The 19,023-nt window shown below is 40.3% G+C and overlaps 1 protein-coding gene across 1 annotated transcript in view; it reads left to right on the forward strand.

Annotated features, from left to right (window-relative positions):
- Nucleotides 1-5,493, forward strand: part of slc9a8 (solute carrier family 9 member 8) — a 100,225-nt gene extending 94,732 nt beyond the window's left edge. The window contains exon 16 of the mRNA XM_070896004.1: nt 5,194-5,493. Coding sequence (XP_070752105.1) covers nt 5,194-5,301 — 108 coding nt within the window. The 3' untranslated portion in view covers nt 5,302-5,493. The remainder of the gene's footprint in view (nt 1-5,193) is intronic.
- Nucleotides 5,494-19,023: the final 13,530 nt, after the last annotated feature.

Genomic DNA, 19,023 nt, shown 5'->3' on the forward strand with positions numbered 1-19,023 from the left:
CCTCCTTCTCTCCCTTCCCTCCCCCCCCCCCTCCTCTTCCTACCTCCTCTCTCCCTCGTTCGCCCCCTCCCTACATCCTCTCTCCTTCTCCCCCTCCCTACATCCTCTCTCCTTCTCCCCCCTCGCCCCTTTCACCCCCTTCTCCCCCTCCACCGCCACCTCCCTTCTCCCCCTCCCCCCCCCCCCGAACATGCTGTTGGAGGACTCCTGGTGCTGCAGTTGATTTTTTTAAATTATTTTTTATTAATTTTTTGTGATTGATTTATTGGTTGATTTATTGATGATGGCTCTTTATTTGTAAAACTGAAGTGTTTAATGTTTGTAAACTTCCCTTTAACCCCCCCCCCCCCCACATTCACTACGCCTAATTTGTAACCTGCGCCTGATTTTCTAAAGTGTAGACAAGGTTTTTTCGAACGTACAAAAATCTTCATAGGAACTGATCCAGAGCCTATGGAATGTCAATGCATCCGCTATTTCCAAGGCCACTTCCTTAAGTACTCTGGGATGCAGACCATCAGGCCCTGGGGATTTATCGGCCTTCAATCCCATCAATTTCCCCAACACAATTTCCCAACTAATAAGGATTTCCCTCAGTTCCTCCTTCTTACTAGACCCTCTGACCCCTTTTATATCCGGAAGGTTGTTTATGTCCTCCTTAGTGAATACTGAACCAACGTACTTGTTCAATTGGTCTGCCATTCCTTTGTTCCCAGTTATGACTGCCCCTGATTCTGATTGCAGGGGACCTACATTTGTCTTTACTAACCTTTTTCTCTTTACAGATCTATAGAAGCTTTTGCAGTCCTTCTTAATGTTTCCTGCAAGCTTCCTCTCGTACTCTATTTTCCCTGCCCTAATCAAACCCTTTGTCCTCCTCTGCTGAGTTCTAAATTTCTCCCAGTCCCTGGGTTTGCTGCTATTTCTGGCCAATTTGTATGCCACTTCCTTGGTTTTAATACTATTCCTGATTTCCCTTGATAGCCACGGTTGAGCCACCTTCCCTTTTTTATTTTTACGCCAGACAGGGATGTACAATTGTTGTAGTTCATCCATGCGGTCTCTAAATGTCTGCCATTGCCCATCCACTGTCAACCCCTTAAGTATCATTCGCCAATCTATCCTAGCGAATTCACGCCTCATACCTTCAAAGTTACCCTTCTTTAAGTTCTGGACCATGGTCTCTGAATTAACTGTTTCATTCTCCATCCTAATGTAGAATTCCACCATATTATGGTCACTCTTCCCCAAGAGGCCTCGCACAACGAGATTGCTAATTAATCCCCTCTCATTGCACAACACCCAGTCTAAGATGGCCTCCCCCCTAGTTGGTTCCTCGACATATTGGTCTAGAAAACCATCCCTTATGCACTCCAGGAAATCCTCCTCCACTGTATTGCTTCCAGTTTGGTTAGCACAATCTATATGCATATTAAAGTCACCCATGATAACTGCTACACCTTTATTGCATGCACCCCTAATTTCCTGTTTGATGCCCTCCCCAACTTCACTACTACTGTTTGGAGGTCTGTACACAACTCCCACTAACGTTTTTTGCCCTTTGGTGTTCTGCGGCTCTACCCATATAGATTCCACATCATCCAAGCTAATGTCCTTCCTAACTATTGCATTAATCTCCTCTTTAACCAGCAATGCTACCCCACCTCCTTTTCCTTTTATTCTATCCTTCCTGAATGTTGAATACCCTTGGATGTTGAGTTCCTAGCCCTGATCATCCTGGAGCCACGTCTCTCTAATCCCAATCACATCATATCTGTTAACGTCTATTTGCACAGTTAATTTATCCACCTTATTACGAATACTCCTTGCATAAGACACAAAGCCTTCAGGCTTGTTTTTTTAACACCCTTTTGTCCTTTTAGATTTATGATGTAGTGTGGCCCTTTTTGTTTCTTGGTATAATTTGTTACTTTCGATGTTACAAGGCAAATGAAATAGATTAAAATTCACTAACGTTATCTGGGCTAAAATTCCGGCCTCACCGGGTCCGTACAAGCGCGAAGGACCCGGCAAGGCCTCAGAAAAGCTGTTTTTCGGGGCGCAATGCGCATGCGCCAAAAACCAGCTTTTACGATCTGTCAAGATTCCCGGGAGAAGAACATTCGCATGGGTGAGATTTGGCTATTTGCCTAATTCCTGTCCAGTGTATGTCCCTCAAACTTTTACACCTGATGAAAGCCTACTTTTACCAGTGTAAGAGTTTTGAAACATATAAAAATTAAATTACATTAAAAAAAAACGCGTTTTAAAATCCCTGTCCCATTAAGGTAAGTTTATTTTAAACTGTATTAAAACACATTAAAAAATGTAAAAAAAAAAAAATTTCTAAAACTTAATTCATTTTAAATGTGAGGTGTTTTATTTATTTTATTTATGTTTCTTGTCTTAGAGGTTTATTCTCATTGATAATGGGAACTTGTAAAAAGGGAGTCTCCATTATTATCAATGTGAATACAGCAAAGTGATTCGTGGTCCAGGCCCACGTGACTCCAGCTCTTGTGTGCGTACGGGAAGTCCTTTCCAGGTAGTTTCGCAAAGAAATTTCAGATCGGAGGCATTCATCCGAAGGATGTCTCTGACCGGAATTTTAGCCCCATCCTGTTCACATTGTATGTGAAATAAATCAGCTTGGTTTACAGTTGGCCCCATCTTTTTGGTGCCCATCAGTCTGCCTTCAAAAACATTGGAGAAACATGTGGGTACATTTAGAAGCTTCCAGTTTCAATTGCATGTAACGAGGAGTTTCATTGTCATGATCCACAAGCCACTATTGTATGATGGATATTGGACATTTACAGATAACCTCATCATAAAGGTTGAGGGTCCCCTTGAGGGAGGAACTGATAACGCCGAATTTAAGATGAGCTCGTGCACCCCAGAAATTTGTAACAATTATGTTAAACAGTTCAATTTTAATGCATTCCTGTGGAGTGATATTTTTGTTTCAAAGGATTCATAGTACTGACTCAATCGTAATAGTTATTTATACACATTGTCTATCTGTTCCCCTTGCTCTCCCCACAAACAGTTGAATGATTGAGGTACCTTTTATTTTTCTGACGACTGTTGCTTGCACAAAATGTTAGTGTTGGATTATATATACAGCTGTTAATAAAATGTATTACTGGATAGTTCCTAGCTAAATGTGTTAATTTTATGGAGTTTTGGGTGTGGTCAAATCGGTGTCACATGCACAGAAGCCTATCATCCTGCTTCACCATGCTGGAGTCCCCAAACCAATCTACATGGAAATGTAAAATTTCAGTTTTCCTAATAGTGCACATTTTCTCCCATAGCACACACCCATTGAGCCAAGTCTAGAATGTACAGGTTAACAGAGCCAAAGCTTGGGGATGCCAAAGTGTAAGCAGGGAAAACATTGGAGTTTAATCAGCTGAACCTATGCAGTTTACCAATACAGAGTAAGCTCCATGCCATTTGACCTGCTAGGATACCCTATCTGTTAGGGTATTGACTTGCAGGGTTATTGGAATTTGAGCAGAAGGTATCCTGATTCCTAGTAACAAGTCAAGTCCTTGTAGATTCTATTAATGAGCCAGGCTGGCTGGTCAATCATCAGCAGTGCTGTGGAATCCTGCTCAATTCAGGTATCGATTACCAAGTCTACCACAGAGGGTTGACTTGGTTTTGAATTTCTATTACACCCTGTGCCCTGCCTCCAAAGAAGATGATTGATTGATGGTCATTATTATGTTTAACTCTGAGGAGCTGTATAATTTGATGTTGCGCATGGCAAACAAACAGCATTTTGTGGTAAAATCCATAATTACAGCCATGTTCTGTTTCAAGCCAATTTACTATGGTATGGACAACGTAATGTTTTACTGTCCATGCAATATAAATGTTGAAACTGAGATATAACCGGATAATTTTGCTTTCATTTCAATGTCATTTGAAGTAAAATGTTGCTATTCTTTAATGTTTATGTAGTTTATAATTTATCATAAATGGTTACAGTGGCTGTATATACTTTATTTATGTATAAAAGGAAGACAAAAGGCATGTTCTAGAGGCACTATACCACTATGCAGTTCAGAGGGAGGTTCTAAATAAACATCTTGAGTTTGTTTAATCAGAACATTTTTTAGAAAGTTTATTTAAGCAAGTTATTTTAGTTACACTAAATATTGCTGCAGACATATTCAGTAGGAAGGAAAGCTTCACATTAATTTACATTTTCTCCAGTTTTATATTTCTTGGTCATCACGATAAAAATTCAAATCCTAAACCAGATTTGCCTATTTAATCTTCTTGGTAACAAATCTGTAAACAGGTCTTTCTCGAGAAAATATTGGAAGGGACATGTAATACAATTCTTTTTACTTAAAATGTATTTTATACCACCTTAAATATTGAAAGAAACATCGAAGCAATAGAATTATAAACTATTAGTGTTTAAAGTTCAATTTGAAATAGTAAATTTCTTAAAACTAAACGGTACTGTGGTTCGTTACTTTAGTTTATGCAATACAAGCCAAGTAAATGTAGATTTTAATACTGTACATCTGTGATTTTGGTTTGAGAGAAAATATCTATCTTCCGAATGTTGTCATCGCTTTGATAAACAAGCTGGCATCATATATGGTAGATTAAAACCATTATTTTAACCACACTGAGTTGACTTTCATGCATAATGGAGGAAGATGCTTGTATACTTAAAGTAATATCTGCCCATCAGAATGCAGCATGCCAGTCTGGAAGGCCAAGCACCCAGTTTCATAACTGGAAATCTGAAGTGCTGCCTCCCTTTGAGAAATAGGTGACACCTCAATCCTCTGTGCATGCACAGCCAGAGTACCCAATGAAATATGCCCATACAGCCATCTATTTCTGCTCAAGATCGTAAAAATGTTCAGTTTCTTTCCCAGAGCGCACCTGCGTAGAATAGCATGTGTAAATAGCTCAACCTTTCTATATAATGCCAAAATGTTTTCAATAAAGAAAGTAAGATAAGTAATTTCCTATCAATCTGCATGTGATTAGTAAAGAGTCACTACAAAAGTATGAAAAATCGAACTAAATGCGATTTTAAGCTCTATATTTTAAATCTCAGTGAATTGTAAGTAGAGAACAAGAAACTTACTAAAAAAAACAAACTCCTTCTAAATCTGTACGCATACTCACATTTGTAATTGTATGTATGTACTCTAGGACCTCCATCATGGGCGAATACAGATGAAAACATTAACCAACAAGTGGTACGAAGAGGTGCGTCAGGGACCATCTGGCTCTGAAGATGATGAACAAGAGCTGCTTTAGCATATGGATTGGGCTTTACTCCAGATTTTGCACTAAAGCATTGAGTTTCATAAAGTTTCTGGAAAAGAGCTGGTACCAGTTAGATTCAGTTCCACAGCATTGCATTCTGAGCCTCTTAAAGTGCACCTTGTGCCATCTGTTGGTCGTTCTAGTATTTTTTTTAAAAATGGCAAATAAAATCTGTACACTTAATTCTTCTACATAATATTTTGCATTATCATTTTGAAGGTGAGCATTTTTTCCTAACCTGAGGAATATCTATTTAAAAAAAAACTAAATCTAAATGAACATTTGTACCACATGAGGACATGCACTTTATTTTCTTGTAAACAAGATTACAATTTTATATTATCCCCACTTTGAGCATTCGACACTGCAGAGATTTACACAGTATCTGTGTGGTCAGTCTATATGACTGCTGAATAGGAAACCTGTTGTTTTTCCCTCCCTCTTATTGCCAGATATTTTGTGGGGCGAGGGGGGTGGGGTACTTCGTAATTAATCTCCAGAGCTTGTCCGTAGCAGTAACGAGAAGTGAAGCTCCAATGTAAATTTTACCTCTGGGTGGGGTTCAACCCCAGTTCTCTCAGATTGTAATGGATTATGCTAGTTTGCTGCATCATCAGATTGTTCACATACGTTCGTTTGATTGCTCAAACAAACGATGCATTAGACAGCTCAAATATTCATTTCCAGTTTCATACAAATTTCGGTTTGAAATTTTGAGCTTGTGTTTTTTTTTAAATCGTGAATGCATGATAACTTTCACATAATTCACTCCTAGAGTTATTTTAGCAATCTCTCCTGATAGAGCAACAAAAATCTTTCAATCAAATTACATTTCACAAGTAAGTTGTTAAGTAGCAATAGATTTAAAACTAGAATATTTGAGGCAATGCAGATTTAAGTATACCATTGGGATGTGCACATTCCAACCGGCAAATTTTCCTGACCAATCAACCATTAATCTGTTTGACCTCAGCCTGTGTTTACTTAAGAACAATTCAACCTTTGTGGGTTTAAAGGGAAACAGCACCACATTAGCAAAGAGTAGAATATCATCTGACTTATTGTGAGTCATGCGATGGAGATCTGCGAGTTATTAATATTTTGTTGATGCTGCATCTTGTGTGTGACCATTGAACTCCAAAATGTTATGCTTTGTTGAGGATATAAAAGAATGCTTTTTATTTTTTTTTTAAATAAAGTGGGTAGGAAAGCCACACCATTTTATTACGAGTTCTCACCTCGAGCCAGACATTTACAAGCAGTTACAATTTCACCCTGACCTCGGGTTTACATGTAAGTAAAATTACCTGGACTGATATTTTTAAACTACACCTTAAAGGGATAGTCCAGCTTAGCAACTAAACATCACAATCATGCTCAAAAAACATGACCTGTGAGCAGTGCCACATACGAACATTTTCTAAACTCTTCGCAAAAATAGAATGCCAAATCTGGCAGGATATCAGTGCCAGAAGGTTTACACTAGGCATTTGAAACTGAGCATAGACATTTCAGATTGATTTTAGACCAGCATTTTCAGTTTGATGGGGTTTATCATGACTGCATTATATCAGATTAGCCTTAATACAAGTTTCATTCTCTTGGTCTGAAGGTGGTGAAATGTTTATTGGCAGAAGCTGACACAGTAGTGCAATCCATCCGTTATGTATGCAAGCTTGAGATGGAAATATTTTAAGGATTGTAAAGACCAGTTGTTAATATGGAACATGTATCAAACAATATATTTTGCATGGCAATTAATGGAGCAGTCAGATTTTTAAAACTGCTTTTTTTTTTTAAAAAAAGGGTATGTATTTGATCTGACTTCAGTCCAGATTGATGGTGACCCACCATAAAGAAAGTAAGATATCTCCCAAATAAAAAATAATTAATAAAAAGGAGAGGAAAATTTAGTTCATACAGTATATTCTCCATTATGTTGGAAACTAAGATAAATTATATACTTCATTTCAATCATTTATGTCATTAGCCCTACCCCTCTCTCTCTTTCAACCTCTGCCCCAAATCATTGCACTACTTGTAGAATCTATCAGCTTTGTCATTAGGCTTTCAAATGTTTTCATTGCACTGTTTGCAATTATTTGCTGTTTGTTTAATAGTATCTGAAAATACTACATATAAATACTAAATACTATGGCCCCTTTCAACAAAATGAAGGCTGCAGTGTCACTGAATCCCTGTTAATGGTGCTGCTGAGCTACTGGAAGTAACCTTCACAGTGTTGCTAACAGGAATATCCCAGTTGTTGTGAATGCCCATAATTTCACGACTGAAAACAGAAGTTTTTGATGAATAAAATGTTTTTGGATCTTTAGGCAAATTTCAGTATTGAACCATGCTCCAAGAATATAATCGTCCTATTAACCATACAACATTCTGTAATCGAGTTAGGGGTTACTGAAGCATTCCCTAAAACTGCTCAAAATCTTCCAATAAATGTGTATATATCAAATGCTATAATACATATTAAGCCATTTAAAAAAAATAATAAGTTTGGGTTAACTAGTTTCCAATTGAGGGTCTTGGACAATTATTTTTAACTTCCTGTTAAAACAGATTTACTTGGTTTACATTTTCACATCCTGTCTCTGAGATTGGAAGTGTTGCCAGTTTGTCACAGGAGGCTTTCCTAAGCACTACATTTCCTTATTATAAACTTGACTCAAAGAGCAATGTAATTTCTCTTTCTCAAATTTCCTCAATGTTTCCTTGAGCATTTCCATCTGGAAACGCAGCTTTCCCGCCTCTTTTTTTGCTCTCGACAACTTTGTCAGATTTTGAATTGTAGCTTGGTTCATGTCTGTTCAAGACTCATTACACTGTCTCCTCTCAACTCACCCTTTCCTTAGAACACATTGCCTCCTTCAGTCTTTTCTTCCTCTTTGTATCTTCAGGATTCAAAACCCAAGGTATCACTTAATCACTGCCCATCACCTTGGTTTCCTAATTTTAAAATGCTGTCTCATGAGCAGAGTTTTATTTAAGAAGGACATCATGCAAGGAGACCTCATAAGAACAACACAAGGTTTTCAGTCCAGTCACTTGCTGCACATATTGAACTTCAATATCTGTGACAAGACTCCTGCGAAGTTGCCACAATGAATAACGATGCATTACTGTAACTGGGACAGCAAGAATTGAAATGGCCAAATTAGTTGTGTATAGTTCTTTACCATGTTGTGATGAGTAGATTTAATTTTCTGTTGATTGCATTTTTAATTTGGAAAGCTTTGTACATTTATTAAAACTTGTATTGTTTAACAAAGACATGAACTGTGGAAATATAAATATTATTCATGAAGGACATGTATTCTAGTTGTCACTTCAAAGTCTGATGTAAATATATTTTTAGAATGGCACTGCTGAAGTAATTAAAACCCAAATTTATAGAAGCATGCTGAGAACTGGACAATAAACATCCATGGAATCTGGCACTGTTTTTATGAATACAACACCATATTTGTGGAATATAACAGTGCCAACAAGCATGTGTTCAGAATGGACATTGAGTGCGATGCTGATAATCTTACTTTTGAAACCATATTTGTGAAACTCAGTTTACTGTATAAAGCATTTATCTGTCATCAAAATAGATAAATCCTGTCACTGCAATACCTTCAATATCAATCTTAATTTTCAGTTTCTAGAACACAAAAGGGGGAAAGGGTCTTTAATATTGTAGAGCATTTAGGTAATTTAAGATGTGGTTAACTGTTGTCACGTCTATCAAAACTGGAAGAAATAACTTTAAAATTATAAATCTGCATTACTTAAGATCAAATGAAGAGCTAGCATAAGAGCAGATGGTTGCAGGTTTGAGTTACACGATGCATATCACTTGCTTGCCAAGGTTGCTGTGTATTTCTTTAGCATTTGGCCATGTTTAATGTTGGAACATTTGTGAGGTAAAGGCTATTAGACTTTTACAGGAGTGGAAAAAATTAGATAATCTCTCTGCCTCAGCTATAAACACAGCTTGTGTTGAGTGTTTACAGGCAAGCATGGCCATAAGAGAATTTTATAGTTGAACTTCCTGGCACCTTTTCGTGGCTGAAAACACATCCAAAGAAGCAAGAGGTCCCGTGTATAGAAAAGTGAAAAGGAATTAAAGATTAGAAATTAAAGTAATAACTAGGTGATACTACTAAAGATTTAAACAAAAGGACTGATGTTCACTTATAAATAAGCAACATATCCTATGCATGACTCCTCTTGTGCTTGTGTTTCTAGAGCTTCAGTTCCTGCTGTAAACATTGAGATTGTATTGTCCCTTCTCAGACTTATTTGCAGTGCCAGTCATTTGCATGGGCTGTGCATGATTCAAACATTCAGAAGTTGTACAAAATTACTAACACTAATCAGAAATAGAATAAAATCAAATATGGAAACCTAAAACAAAAACAGAAATGCTTGGAATACATAGATCAGTCAGAACTGTCACAAAGGGGTACACTCAACACATTCATTAGTTTTTTTTCTTGATCGATGCTGACCTGTGTATTTCTAGCATTTTCTGTTTTTTACTAATCGCCATTTGGTTTAAATATCCAGAATTAGGTGATCATTAATATTGTAATATATCCACATTGCTTTGAAAATAATTTTCAGTGAACTGGAAAAAAATATTGTGTGGAATAATATTTTGTAATTCAATATTTCGGTCTTACGAAATAGGAAAGTAGCTGCTGAATTTAAGAGATTTACCTTGCCGATATGGTTGATTGTAAAATAGTCGCTGTGTTTCCTAACACAGCTAATGTTAATACTGTAATAATTGAAAAATACTGATTTTAGTGTTGGCACATAACAGCACATAGTTGTCCCTTAAAGGACAACTCTACAATTAATCAGTGGATTATTGGTTAACAAATTATAAATTAACTTCTGGGTATTCCACCTCAATATAGGTTGCATTTTTTTTAAATCAAAGCTTTTTTGCTGGAAATACAAAGATAGCTTTAGTCTTTGCACAGAATGTATTTGTATAGCTTGGGGCATTTACAAGTGTAAAGAGCCTAGACTTCCATTTAGTTTGTTTTGAAGTGCAACCTCTGTAATCACAGACTAATGTGTTGCATACTGCTTTATATCTTGACATGGAGTGTTCCATCTAGTCCATTGGTGAACAAATAAAGCACTTTAGAACAGATTACATTTTGGGGCAAGTTGGAAACTTAAAGCTGTTGTTGCTCTCGTTGTGAAATTGCCACCATTGCTCCACAGCTTCTGGTTGAGATTTTTTCTATTAACTTTGCACAACATTTGCAATACGTTGTATGAATTAATCTATAATATGTAAAAGATGCTGGCCGATCATTATCAACATTTTACCTTCGACATACAGCATTGTTGCTACTACATACCTTTCATTAATGTGCATCTCTAGAAGATTTAGGCCATGTGAATGAGAAATGTTCGTCATATGTATGAAATGTTTTGTCTATACAAGAAATTTTCCTTTCATGTTTTTTGTATATAGGGTATTTCATATGAGATGTTGAGTATGGGGAATTACAATTTAAAATAAATCTTTACATTATTAATTCAGTTAATTTCTGATTTTCCTTTTATATAAAACCACAGAATGCTGCAGCACAGAAACCGACTATTTGGCCCAAACGTTCTGTATCAGTGTTTTCTACGTGATTCGTCTGTCCTAATTCCATTCTTCTGCTCGTTGAAAGTTAGGATAAAAATCAGTATTTTTTATTCATAGAGTATGGGCATCGCTGGCAAGGCCAGCATCTGTTGCCCTTGAGAAGGTGGTGGTGAACCAGCTTCTTGAACTGCTGCAGTCTGTGTGGCAAAGGTACTCCCACAGTGCTGTTCAGGAGTTTGACTCGGTGACAATTAAGGAACAGCAATATATTTTCAAGTCACCATGGTGTGTGACTTGGAGGGGAACGTGGAGATGGTGGTGTTCCCATGCACCTGCTGCCCATTCCCTTCCAGGTGGTAAAGGTTGTAGGTTTGGGAGGTGCTGTCAAAGAAGCCTTGGCAAGTTGTTGCAGTGCATCTTGAAGATGGTACACACTGCAGCCACAGTGTGCTGGTAGTGGAGAGCGTGAATGTTGAAGGTGGTGGATGGGGTGCCAATCGAGCAAGCTGCTTTTGTCCTGGATGGTGTCAAGTTTTGAATGTTGGAGCTGCACTCATATAGGCAAGTGGAGAGTATTCCATCATACTCTTGTGCCTTGTAGATGGTTTTTAAAAAAAAGCTTTGGGAGTAAGGAGATGAGTCACTTGAGCAGAATACCCAGCCTCTGGCCTCTTGTACCACAGTATTCATTTGGCTGGTCCAGTTGAGTTTTCTGGTCAATGGTGACCCCCCAGGATGTTGATGGTGGGGGATTTGACAATAGTAATGTCGAGGGGAGGTGGTTAAACTTTCTCTTGTTGGAGATGGTCATTGCCTGGTACATGTGTGGTGCAGCTTTTATTTGCCACTTATCAGCCCAAGCCTGAATGTTGTCCAAGTTGCTTGATGCCACAGTTGTAAGTGCCGATTGATGGCATAGTCTACGACACCTTCCATCACTTTGCTGATGATTGAGAGTAAGCAGATGGGGCAGTAATTGGCCCGATTGGATTTGTCCCGCTTTTTGTGGACAGGACATACCTGGGCAATTTGTCACTTTGTCGGGTAGATGCCAATGTTGCTGTACTAGTACAGCTTGGAAAGAGGCACGGCTAGTTCTGGAACACAATCCTTAAGTACGACAGCTGGGGTGTTGTCGGGGCCCATAGCCTTTGCTGTAGCCAGTGAACCCAGCTATTTCTCTATCACGTGGAGTGAATCAAATTGGCTGAAGACTGGTGGGGACCTCAGGAGGAGGCCGATATGAATCATCCGCTCGGCGGCACTTGCTGAAGATGGTTGTAAACGCTTCAGCCTTGTCTTTTGCACTGCATGCTCGGCTCTGAGGATGGGTATATTCATGGAACCTCCTCCATTAGTTGTTTAAATGATCACCACCATTCAAGACAAAGTGGCAGGACTGCAAAGCTTTGATCTGATTCATTGGTTGGGGAATTGCTGCGCTCTATAGGGTGCTGCTTCTGCTCGTTAGCATGCATGTCCTGTGTTGCAGCATCCCCAGGTTGGCACCTCATTTGTAGGTATGCCTGGTGCTGGTCCTGGCATGCTCTTCTGCACTCCTCATTGAACCAGGGTTTGTTCCATGGCTTGATGGTAAAGTTAGTGAGAAATATGCCAGACCATGAGGTTATAGATTATGGTACTTTTGAAGAGGAGCAAGGGAGTTATCCCTAGTGCCCTGGCCAATATTTATCCCTCAATCAACGTCACTAAAAAAACACATCACATTGCTGCTGTGGGAGTTTAGTTACTTATGACCAGCCTGTAAATTATTTCTCAGTATACTTTGCCTGTTTGCTGTTCTGTGGATTATTCTTCAGAGATCTTCACAGAATGCATCTGTTAATGCTGCAGAGCTCTGATAATTAGCTTGTTCACGTACCCTACTAGAGAGGCCACTCTTTCCCCAGCTCCAGTGAGCTTTGCATTTCTCTTGCCATTGTCACGCCGTAAAGATCATGTACCCCATAGTGCTCGAAATCTGCACTGTGACTCCGGGAGGAGCTCCTCAGCCACAGGGAGAAGACGGTTGAGGAGGATTCTAGTGATGACTTTCCCAGTGGCTGATAGGGAGATTCCTTTGTAGTTGCTGCAGTCGGACTTGTCCCCTTTTTTTAAAGATGGTCACGATTACTGCATCTCTGAGATCTCCTGTCATGCTCTCCTCTTTCCAGATGAGAGAGATGTCATGCATTCAAACCAATAGTGCCCCTCCACCATGTTTTAGTGCCTCAGCAGGATTCCATCCACTCCTGATGCCTTGTTCTTGACGGATGGTCTTTTCTACCTCGTGCAGGGCTGGGTATTGCTGATGTGGCGGGTAGCATGCTGCGGAATGGAGTCGAGGACATTCGTGTCAAAGACAGAGTCTCGATTAAGGAGATCTTTGAAGTACTACTTCCAGCAGGTCCTAACTGCCTCAGTGTCCCCGTTCTTGGCCAGCAGTGGGGTGGGACTTTGTGTGCTTGGGCCATAGGTGGACTTGACCGCGGTGAAGAATCCTCGCACATCATGGCTGTCAGCCAGCTGCTGAATCTCCTGTGCTTTCTCCACTCATCATCTATTCTTTAGGTCGCGGGTTTTTTGCTGGACCTCTGCTTTAGGCCGTCTGTAAAGCTGCTTTGCTGCTCCCGAGTTGCGTTTTAGGTTCAAAAATGCCCTGCGCTTGCGATTTATTAGCTCTTGGATCTGCTGGTCATTCTCATCAAAACAGTCTTGGTGTTTCCTGGTTGATTGACCGAGCATCTCTTCGCAGGCATTCGTTATGGTGGCCTGGAGAGCAGACCAAGCACTGTGGGCACTCTGCGTCTCGGTCATTGAGGGTTGCCAGTTGGCAGTAAGGCACTGGCTGTATAGGGCTCTCTTAGCTGGGTCTTTACGTGCCCCGGCGTTGATTTTTCTGTGGCACTGCTTCTGCTGCCGTTGCCGCTTTGGGGCTATATTGATTATAGAGGGATATATATGATCAAAAGCCTTTGACACTGTCAACCGCAAGGGATATGGAGCATCCTCCTCCGTTTTGGCTGCCCCCAAAAGTTTGTCACCATCCTCCGCCTGCTCCACGACGACATGCAGGCCGTGATCCTTACCAACGGATCCATCACAGACCCATTCCATGTTTGGACCGGGGTCGAGCAGGGCTGCGTCATCTCACCAACCCTCTTCTCGATCTTCCTCGCTGCAACGCTCCACCTCGCACTCAACAAGCTCCCTGCTGGAATGGGACTAAACTACAGAATCAGTGGGAACCTATTCAACCTTCGTCAACTCCAGGCCAGATCCAAGACCATCCCAGCCTCTGTTGTCGAACGACAGCAAGCGGACGGCGCTTCTGTCCGCGCACATTCAGAGACTGAACTCCAAGCCATAGTCAACATCATCACTGAAGTGTACAACAAAAGCATAGGCCTTACTCTAAACATCCGTCAGACAAAGGTCCTCGACCAACCTGACCCCGCCACACAGCACTGCCACCCAGTCATCAAGATCCACGGCGCGGCCCTGGACAAGGTGGACCACTTTCCATACCTCGGCAGCCTATTATCATCAAGGGCAGATATCGACGACGAGGTTCAACACCGCCTCCAGTGCGTCAGAGCAGCCTTTGGGCACCTGAGGAAGAGTGTTCGAAGATTAGGCCCTCAAATTTGGCATCAAGCTCATGGTCTACAGGGCTGTCGTGATACCCGCCCTCCTGTATGGCTCAGACATGGACCATATACAGTAGATATCTCATCGCTGGAGAAATACCACCAACGATGTCTCCGCAAAATCCTGCAAATCCCCTGGGAGGACAGACGCACCAATGTTGGTGTCCTCGATCAGTCCAACATCCACAGCATCGAAGCACTGACCACACTTGACCAGCTCTGTTGGGCAGGCCACATTATTTGCATGCCCGACACAAGACTCCTAAAGCAAGCGCTCTACTCTGAACTCCTCCATGGCAAGCGAGCCTCAGGTGGGCAGAGAAAACGTTTCAAGAACACCCTCAAAGCCTCCTTCATAAAATGCAACATCCCCACCGACACCTGGGAGTCCCTGGCCAAAGACTGCCCTAAGTGGAGGAAGAGCATCCGGGAGGGCACTGAGCACCTCGAGTTTCATCGCTGAGAGCATGCAGAAAACAAGCGCAGGCAGTGGAAGGAGCATGAGGTAAACCAGTCCCACCACCCTTTTCTTCAACGACTGTCTAGCCCACCTGTGACAGGGACTGTAATTCCCGTATTGGACTGTTCAGTCACCTAAGAAGTCATTTTTAGAGTGGAAGCAAGTCTTCCTCGATTGGAGAATTGTCTAAACGCAATTAAACAGCTATTAAATATTCAAGCATAGTTAACAAGTCACCCCTGATTGCTAGGTTTCCCTTTTCTACTGATGCAGTGGGAAGAAAGCATGCTTTTTCACCACAGCAGATGGCAGTATTTAGACATTATTTTAGCTTTACATTACAAGACCGTTACAAAAAAATTATACAGCTAATAACTATGACTCTCTATATGAAGTATTGCAAGTTTTATTTATTATGTTAATGGCTTATTTAGTTCCTTTTTTTAAAAAAAAATCCTGGGGGACAACTTTTTTCAAAGTAGTTTTCAACGTCACCTGTTTAAGAAGGCCCCTACAGTTCAACTTAATCAATGCTTTTTAAAAAAATAATTCCGGGATGTGGGTATAACTGACGAGGCCAACATTTATTGCCTATCCCTAATTGCCCTTGAGAAGGTGGTGGTGAGCCGCCTTTTTGAACCGCTGCATTCCGTGTGGTGAAGGAACTCCCACAGTGCTGTTAGGGAGGGAGTTCCAGGATTTTGACCGAGCAAATGATGAAGGAACGGCGATCTATTTCCAAATCCGGATGGTGTGTAACTTGGAGGGGAACTTGCAGGTGATGGTGCTCACATGCGCTTGCTGCCCTTGTCCTAGGTGGTAGAGGTCGCGGGTTTGGGAGGTGCTGCTTTTCTCAGCTTGTCAGGATTAGTTGGGCCTTGGTCCTGGATAGTACATGATGGCTTAAGAGAAATGTTCTGTAGAAGATACCCCTTACAGCAGCCTCCCTTACAGCTAATGATAGCAACAGACCTAACTTTATGAAGCTGGGTGCTCATCTACAGGAGGATTTACTTTGAGCAAATGGATGAGTACACCCAGCTTATTAAGCAGCTGGGAAATGAGACAGGAAGTTTAGTTCTGAAACATTCCCAGACCATGGTGCAAGGTAAATCAGTTTGCATATAGGCAGATAATACGACAGAACTCTGTTAGTCAACAAGCAAAGGGACTTGCATGCTGACCATCTAGTTCACTGGCGCTTGGACCTAATACGGGTAGCTTGACACATTGCTGGAGTAGCAAACATACCAGCACATGCTCTGTCATCTCATCATTCACCTTTACAAGTGGAGGATTCACCTGGTGGTGATATTCAGGATATGGGCGTGGCCAAAGATAGTACTCAAGGACCATATTCATATTAAGATTGGATAAGAAGGTTTCCACATTTCCTCCATTTTTCTGTACCCATGAGTAAAACAAAAGACACGAGAAAATAAAGCAACATTATCCTAATAATCCTTTTTATTGTTTATCAAGATGAGGTTATTTGAAATGAAGAGATCTCTCACCATTGGGATGGGAGTTGGTTTGAAATATTACACCCAAAACCAGGGATATTCCAGTTGACAGCCTGGCTATATGATTATTAAAATGTGATCCTTGCCTTTGATGGTAAATACCTAGGTCAGTGTAAACAGTGGCCACTAATGGGGCTTACAAAACAAAATGGGAAAAATTCATGTAATGACAATCTGCAAAGTCGATTAGCCATATCTTAAATGATGCCCCTCACAATCTGGAATACATCGATTATTTCAAGTTGACTTAAAACTAAATTCTATTTAGGCTCATATTGTAACTAATTTGTTCTTTCACAACCTGTATATGTTTGGCTCATTAGAGAACCACTTTTTAGTGTCCTGTTTTATGCAACCAATTTAGAAATTATGGCAGGCTATACCTTCATTATTGCCCAAATAGGACCTTAATTTGGTCTTCCACAAATTGCTCTGTTCGCTATTTGAATTTGTCTGTGTTCTCAATATCTGACCATATCTTTGTAATTTCCTGACTCTCCTTAGTTATTTCTTAGCTCCATCATTGTGTTATCTTGGCTGCATCTTTATCAATATTTGAGCCATCGTAATTTATTGACTGTCAGCCAGTTCCCAAATCTGTATGTTTGACTATGTATATTCAATCGCAATATTTGAATGAATCAAATGCAGATATTTCACTGCATGTAGCCTTTGCTGTATTATGCAGCAATATTACTGCTAAAATTCTTGATGCTTTTGACAGCTATTCTGAAATGTACATGTGATTTTAAAAGTATTTGAAGAGGACACTACAAATCTAACAGTCTCATTCGTAGGGCAATAGGGTTAAATTGTCATAAGTATGACTATACTATCAATTTGTTTCCTTTAACCAATCCAATATTGGTTCCTCCCTCTGTCCTGCTTTGTCTGGGTCTCCTCCATGTTCTGGCTTGCATTGTTGCACTTTGTTCTATGGGGACCCCAATTGACAGATCAGACCACTCTGTTGGATCAGGTAACCAGAATGAGTTTTTTGCTGCTGCATCTTTTTAACTTCCATGGACAGGTTCCCTATTGTTTTAGGAATGGAGGACTCTAATATTAAAGACATCTCTGCAGGAGGGAGGCCAGAAACAGAAGGTTGCCTAAACTTCTTAATTTTCCTCAAGTTACTTCAGGGTAACCTGGCCAATATATACCAATTGCCTGCTCTTGAGTCATCTATTTATTTTTACTTTTGAACTCAGGAGGTTTTTTTGCACTGAGTCCTTAAGTCCAGCCCCTGGTCGATCCCTATGGAAGGTCAATATACTTATGCAGCCTCCTGTTACATTATGGGGTACTAATACTACAAGGGTATCTATGGTCAAAACCAGTTGACTGCAGTGTTTCATGGTAGTGACCAGGTTATGGGAAGGAACTCCCTTTATTTATTTCCTTTGGTACTATGCGGGATATGTCTGACCATCTAACTGTGTTTGAGGGCATGGATGCAGTTAGCATCAATCTAGGGTGGGAACAGCTGCTTTAAACTGGAGCTGGAAAGTCCAGTCCTTGCCATCACACAGTGTACGTACTGGAGTCTATTTCTGGCCCAAGGCACGTAGAGTATTGATTGATGGCAGAAAAACATTGTCACATGCGAAATTGCCAGTTTTTGTAATTAACATTTGTATGGCATATGCTAATTACATGCTTAGTAAACTAGAAGCCAAAAGTCAAATTAATAAAATTGACAGCTTTTCTGGGCACAGCTAATTGATTACAAGTTATCACAGGAAAGAGATCAAAGGAGAAATGTTAGTTTCTTAATTACAAAACTTAACTGTAGCAAAGGCTGTACAATTTGAGTTCAACACTCGATCAAATGTGATGAGTCCTCCTGTTGTTGAACTTTTGTGAAGTCAATTCTCAACAAAAAGTCTTCTCTCGGAAGGACTTTCATGTTGTGCCATGAGTTTAAATGTGGAGGAAAATGGAATCTACAGGAATGTCTGTCTGTTATGCCAAAAGCCTGAGTTTAAAAAATACATTTTAATATGGAGGGTCTGGTTACGCCAGTGGCTGTTTGGTGAATATTTGGACATTAATTCAGGATGTTATTGGCAATTTACCACTGAAATGTGATAGTCTTTGCTCCCCAGAATGCACCAGTAGCAGTGCCATTACAGTGTGCCTTTCAAACTGAAATGAGCCAGCTGATTATTAATAATACTGGAGTTGTTGCAGTTAGCAATAACATAGCAAAGCCATGTTTGAGATAGGCAAAATGAGACCTGAATGTCAATGAAGTGGAGAGGGTCAATCTTGGCAAGAAAACCCGACAATAGCAGTATCTTGGGTAAAATTGCCTGCAGAAAAAAATAGAGGAGTGCTGACTGACTGCAACTGAATTATTTAAAATGGGCTCCAGGGAAGAAAATCACACTCAAACATGGTTACTAATTAATAGCAAAGGGGAATCAGAGAGCATGAAAATACCATAGCACACAGCCA

Source organism: Pristiophorus japonicus, chromosome 12 (genome assembly GCF_044704955.1).
Source record: "Pristiophorus japonicus isolate sPriJap1 chromosome 12, sPriJap1.hap1, whole genome shotgun sequence".
NCBI classification, from domain to species: Eukaryota; Metazoa; Chordata; class Chondrichthyes; family Pristiophoridae; genus Pristiophorus; species Pristiophorus japonicus.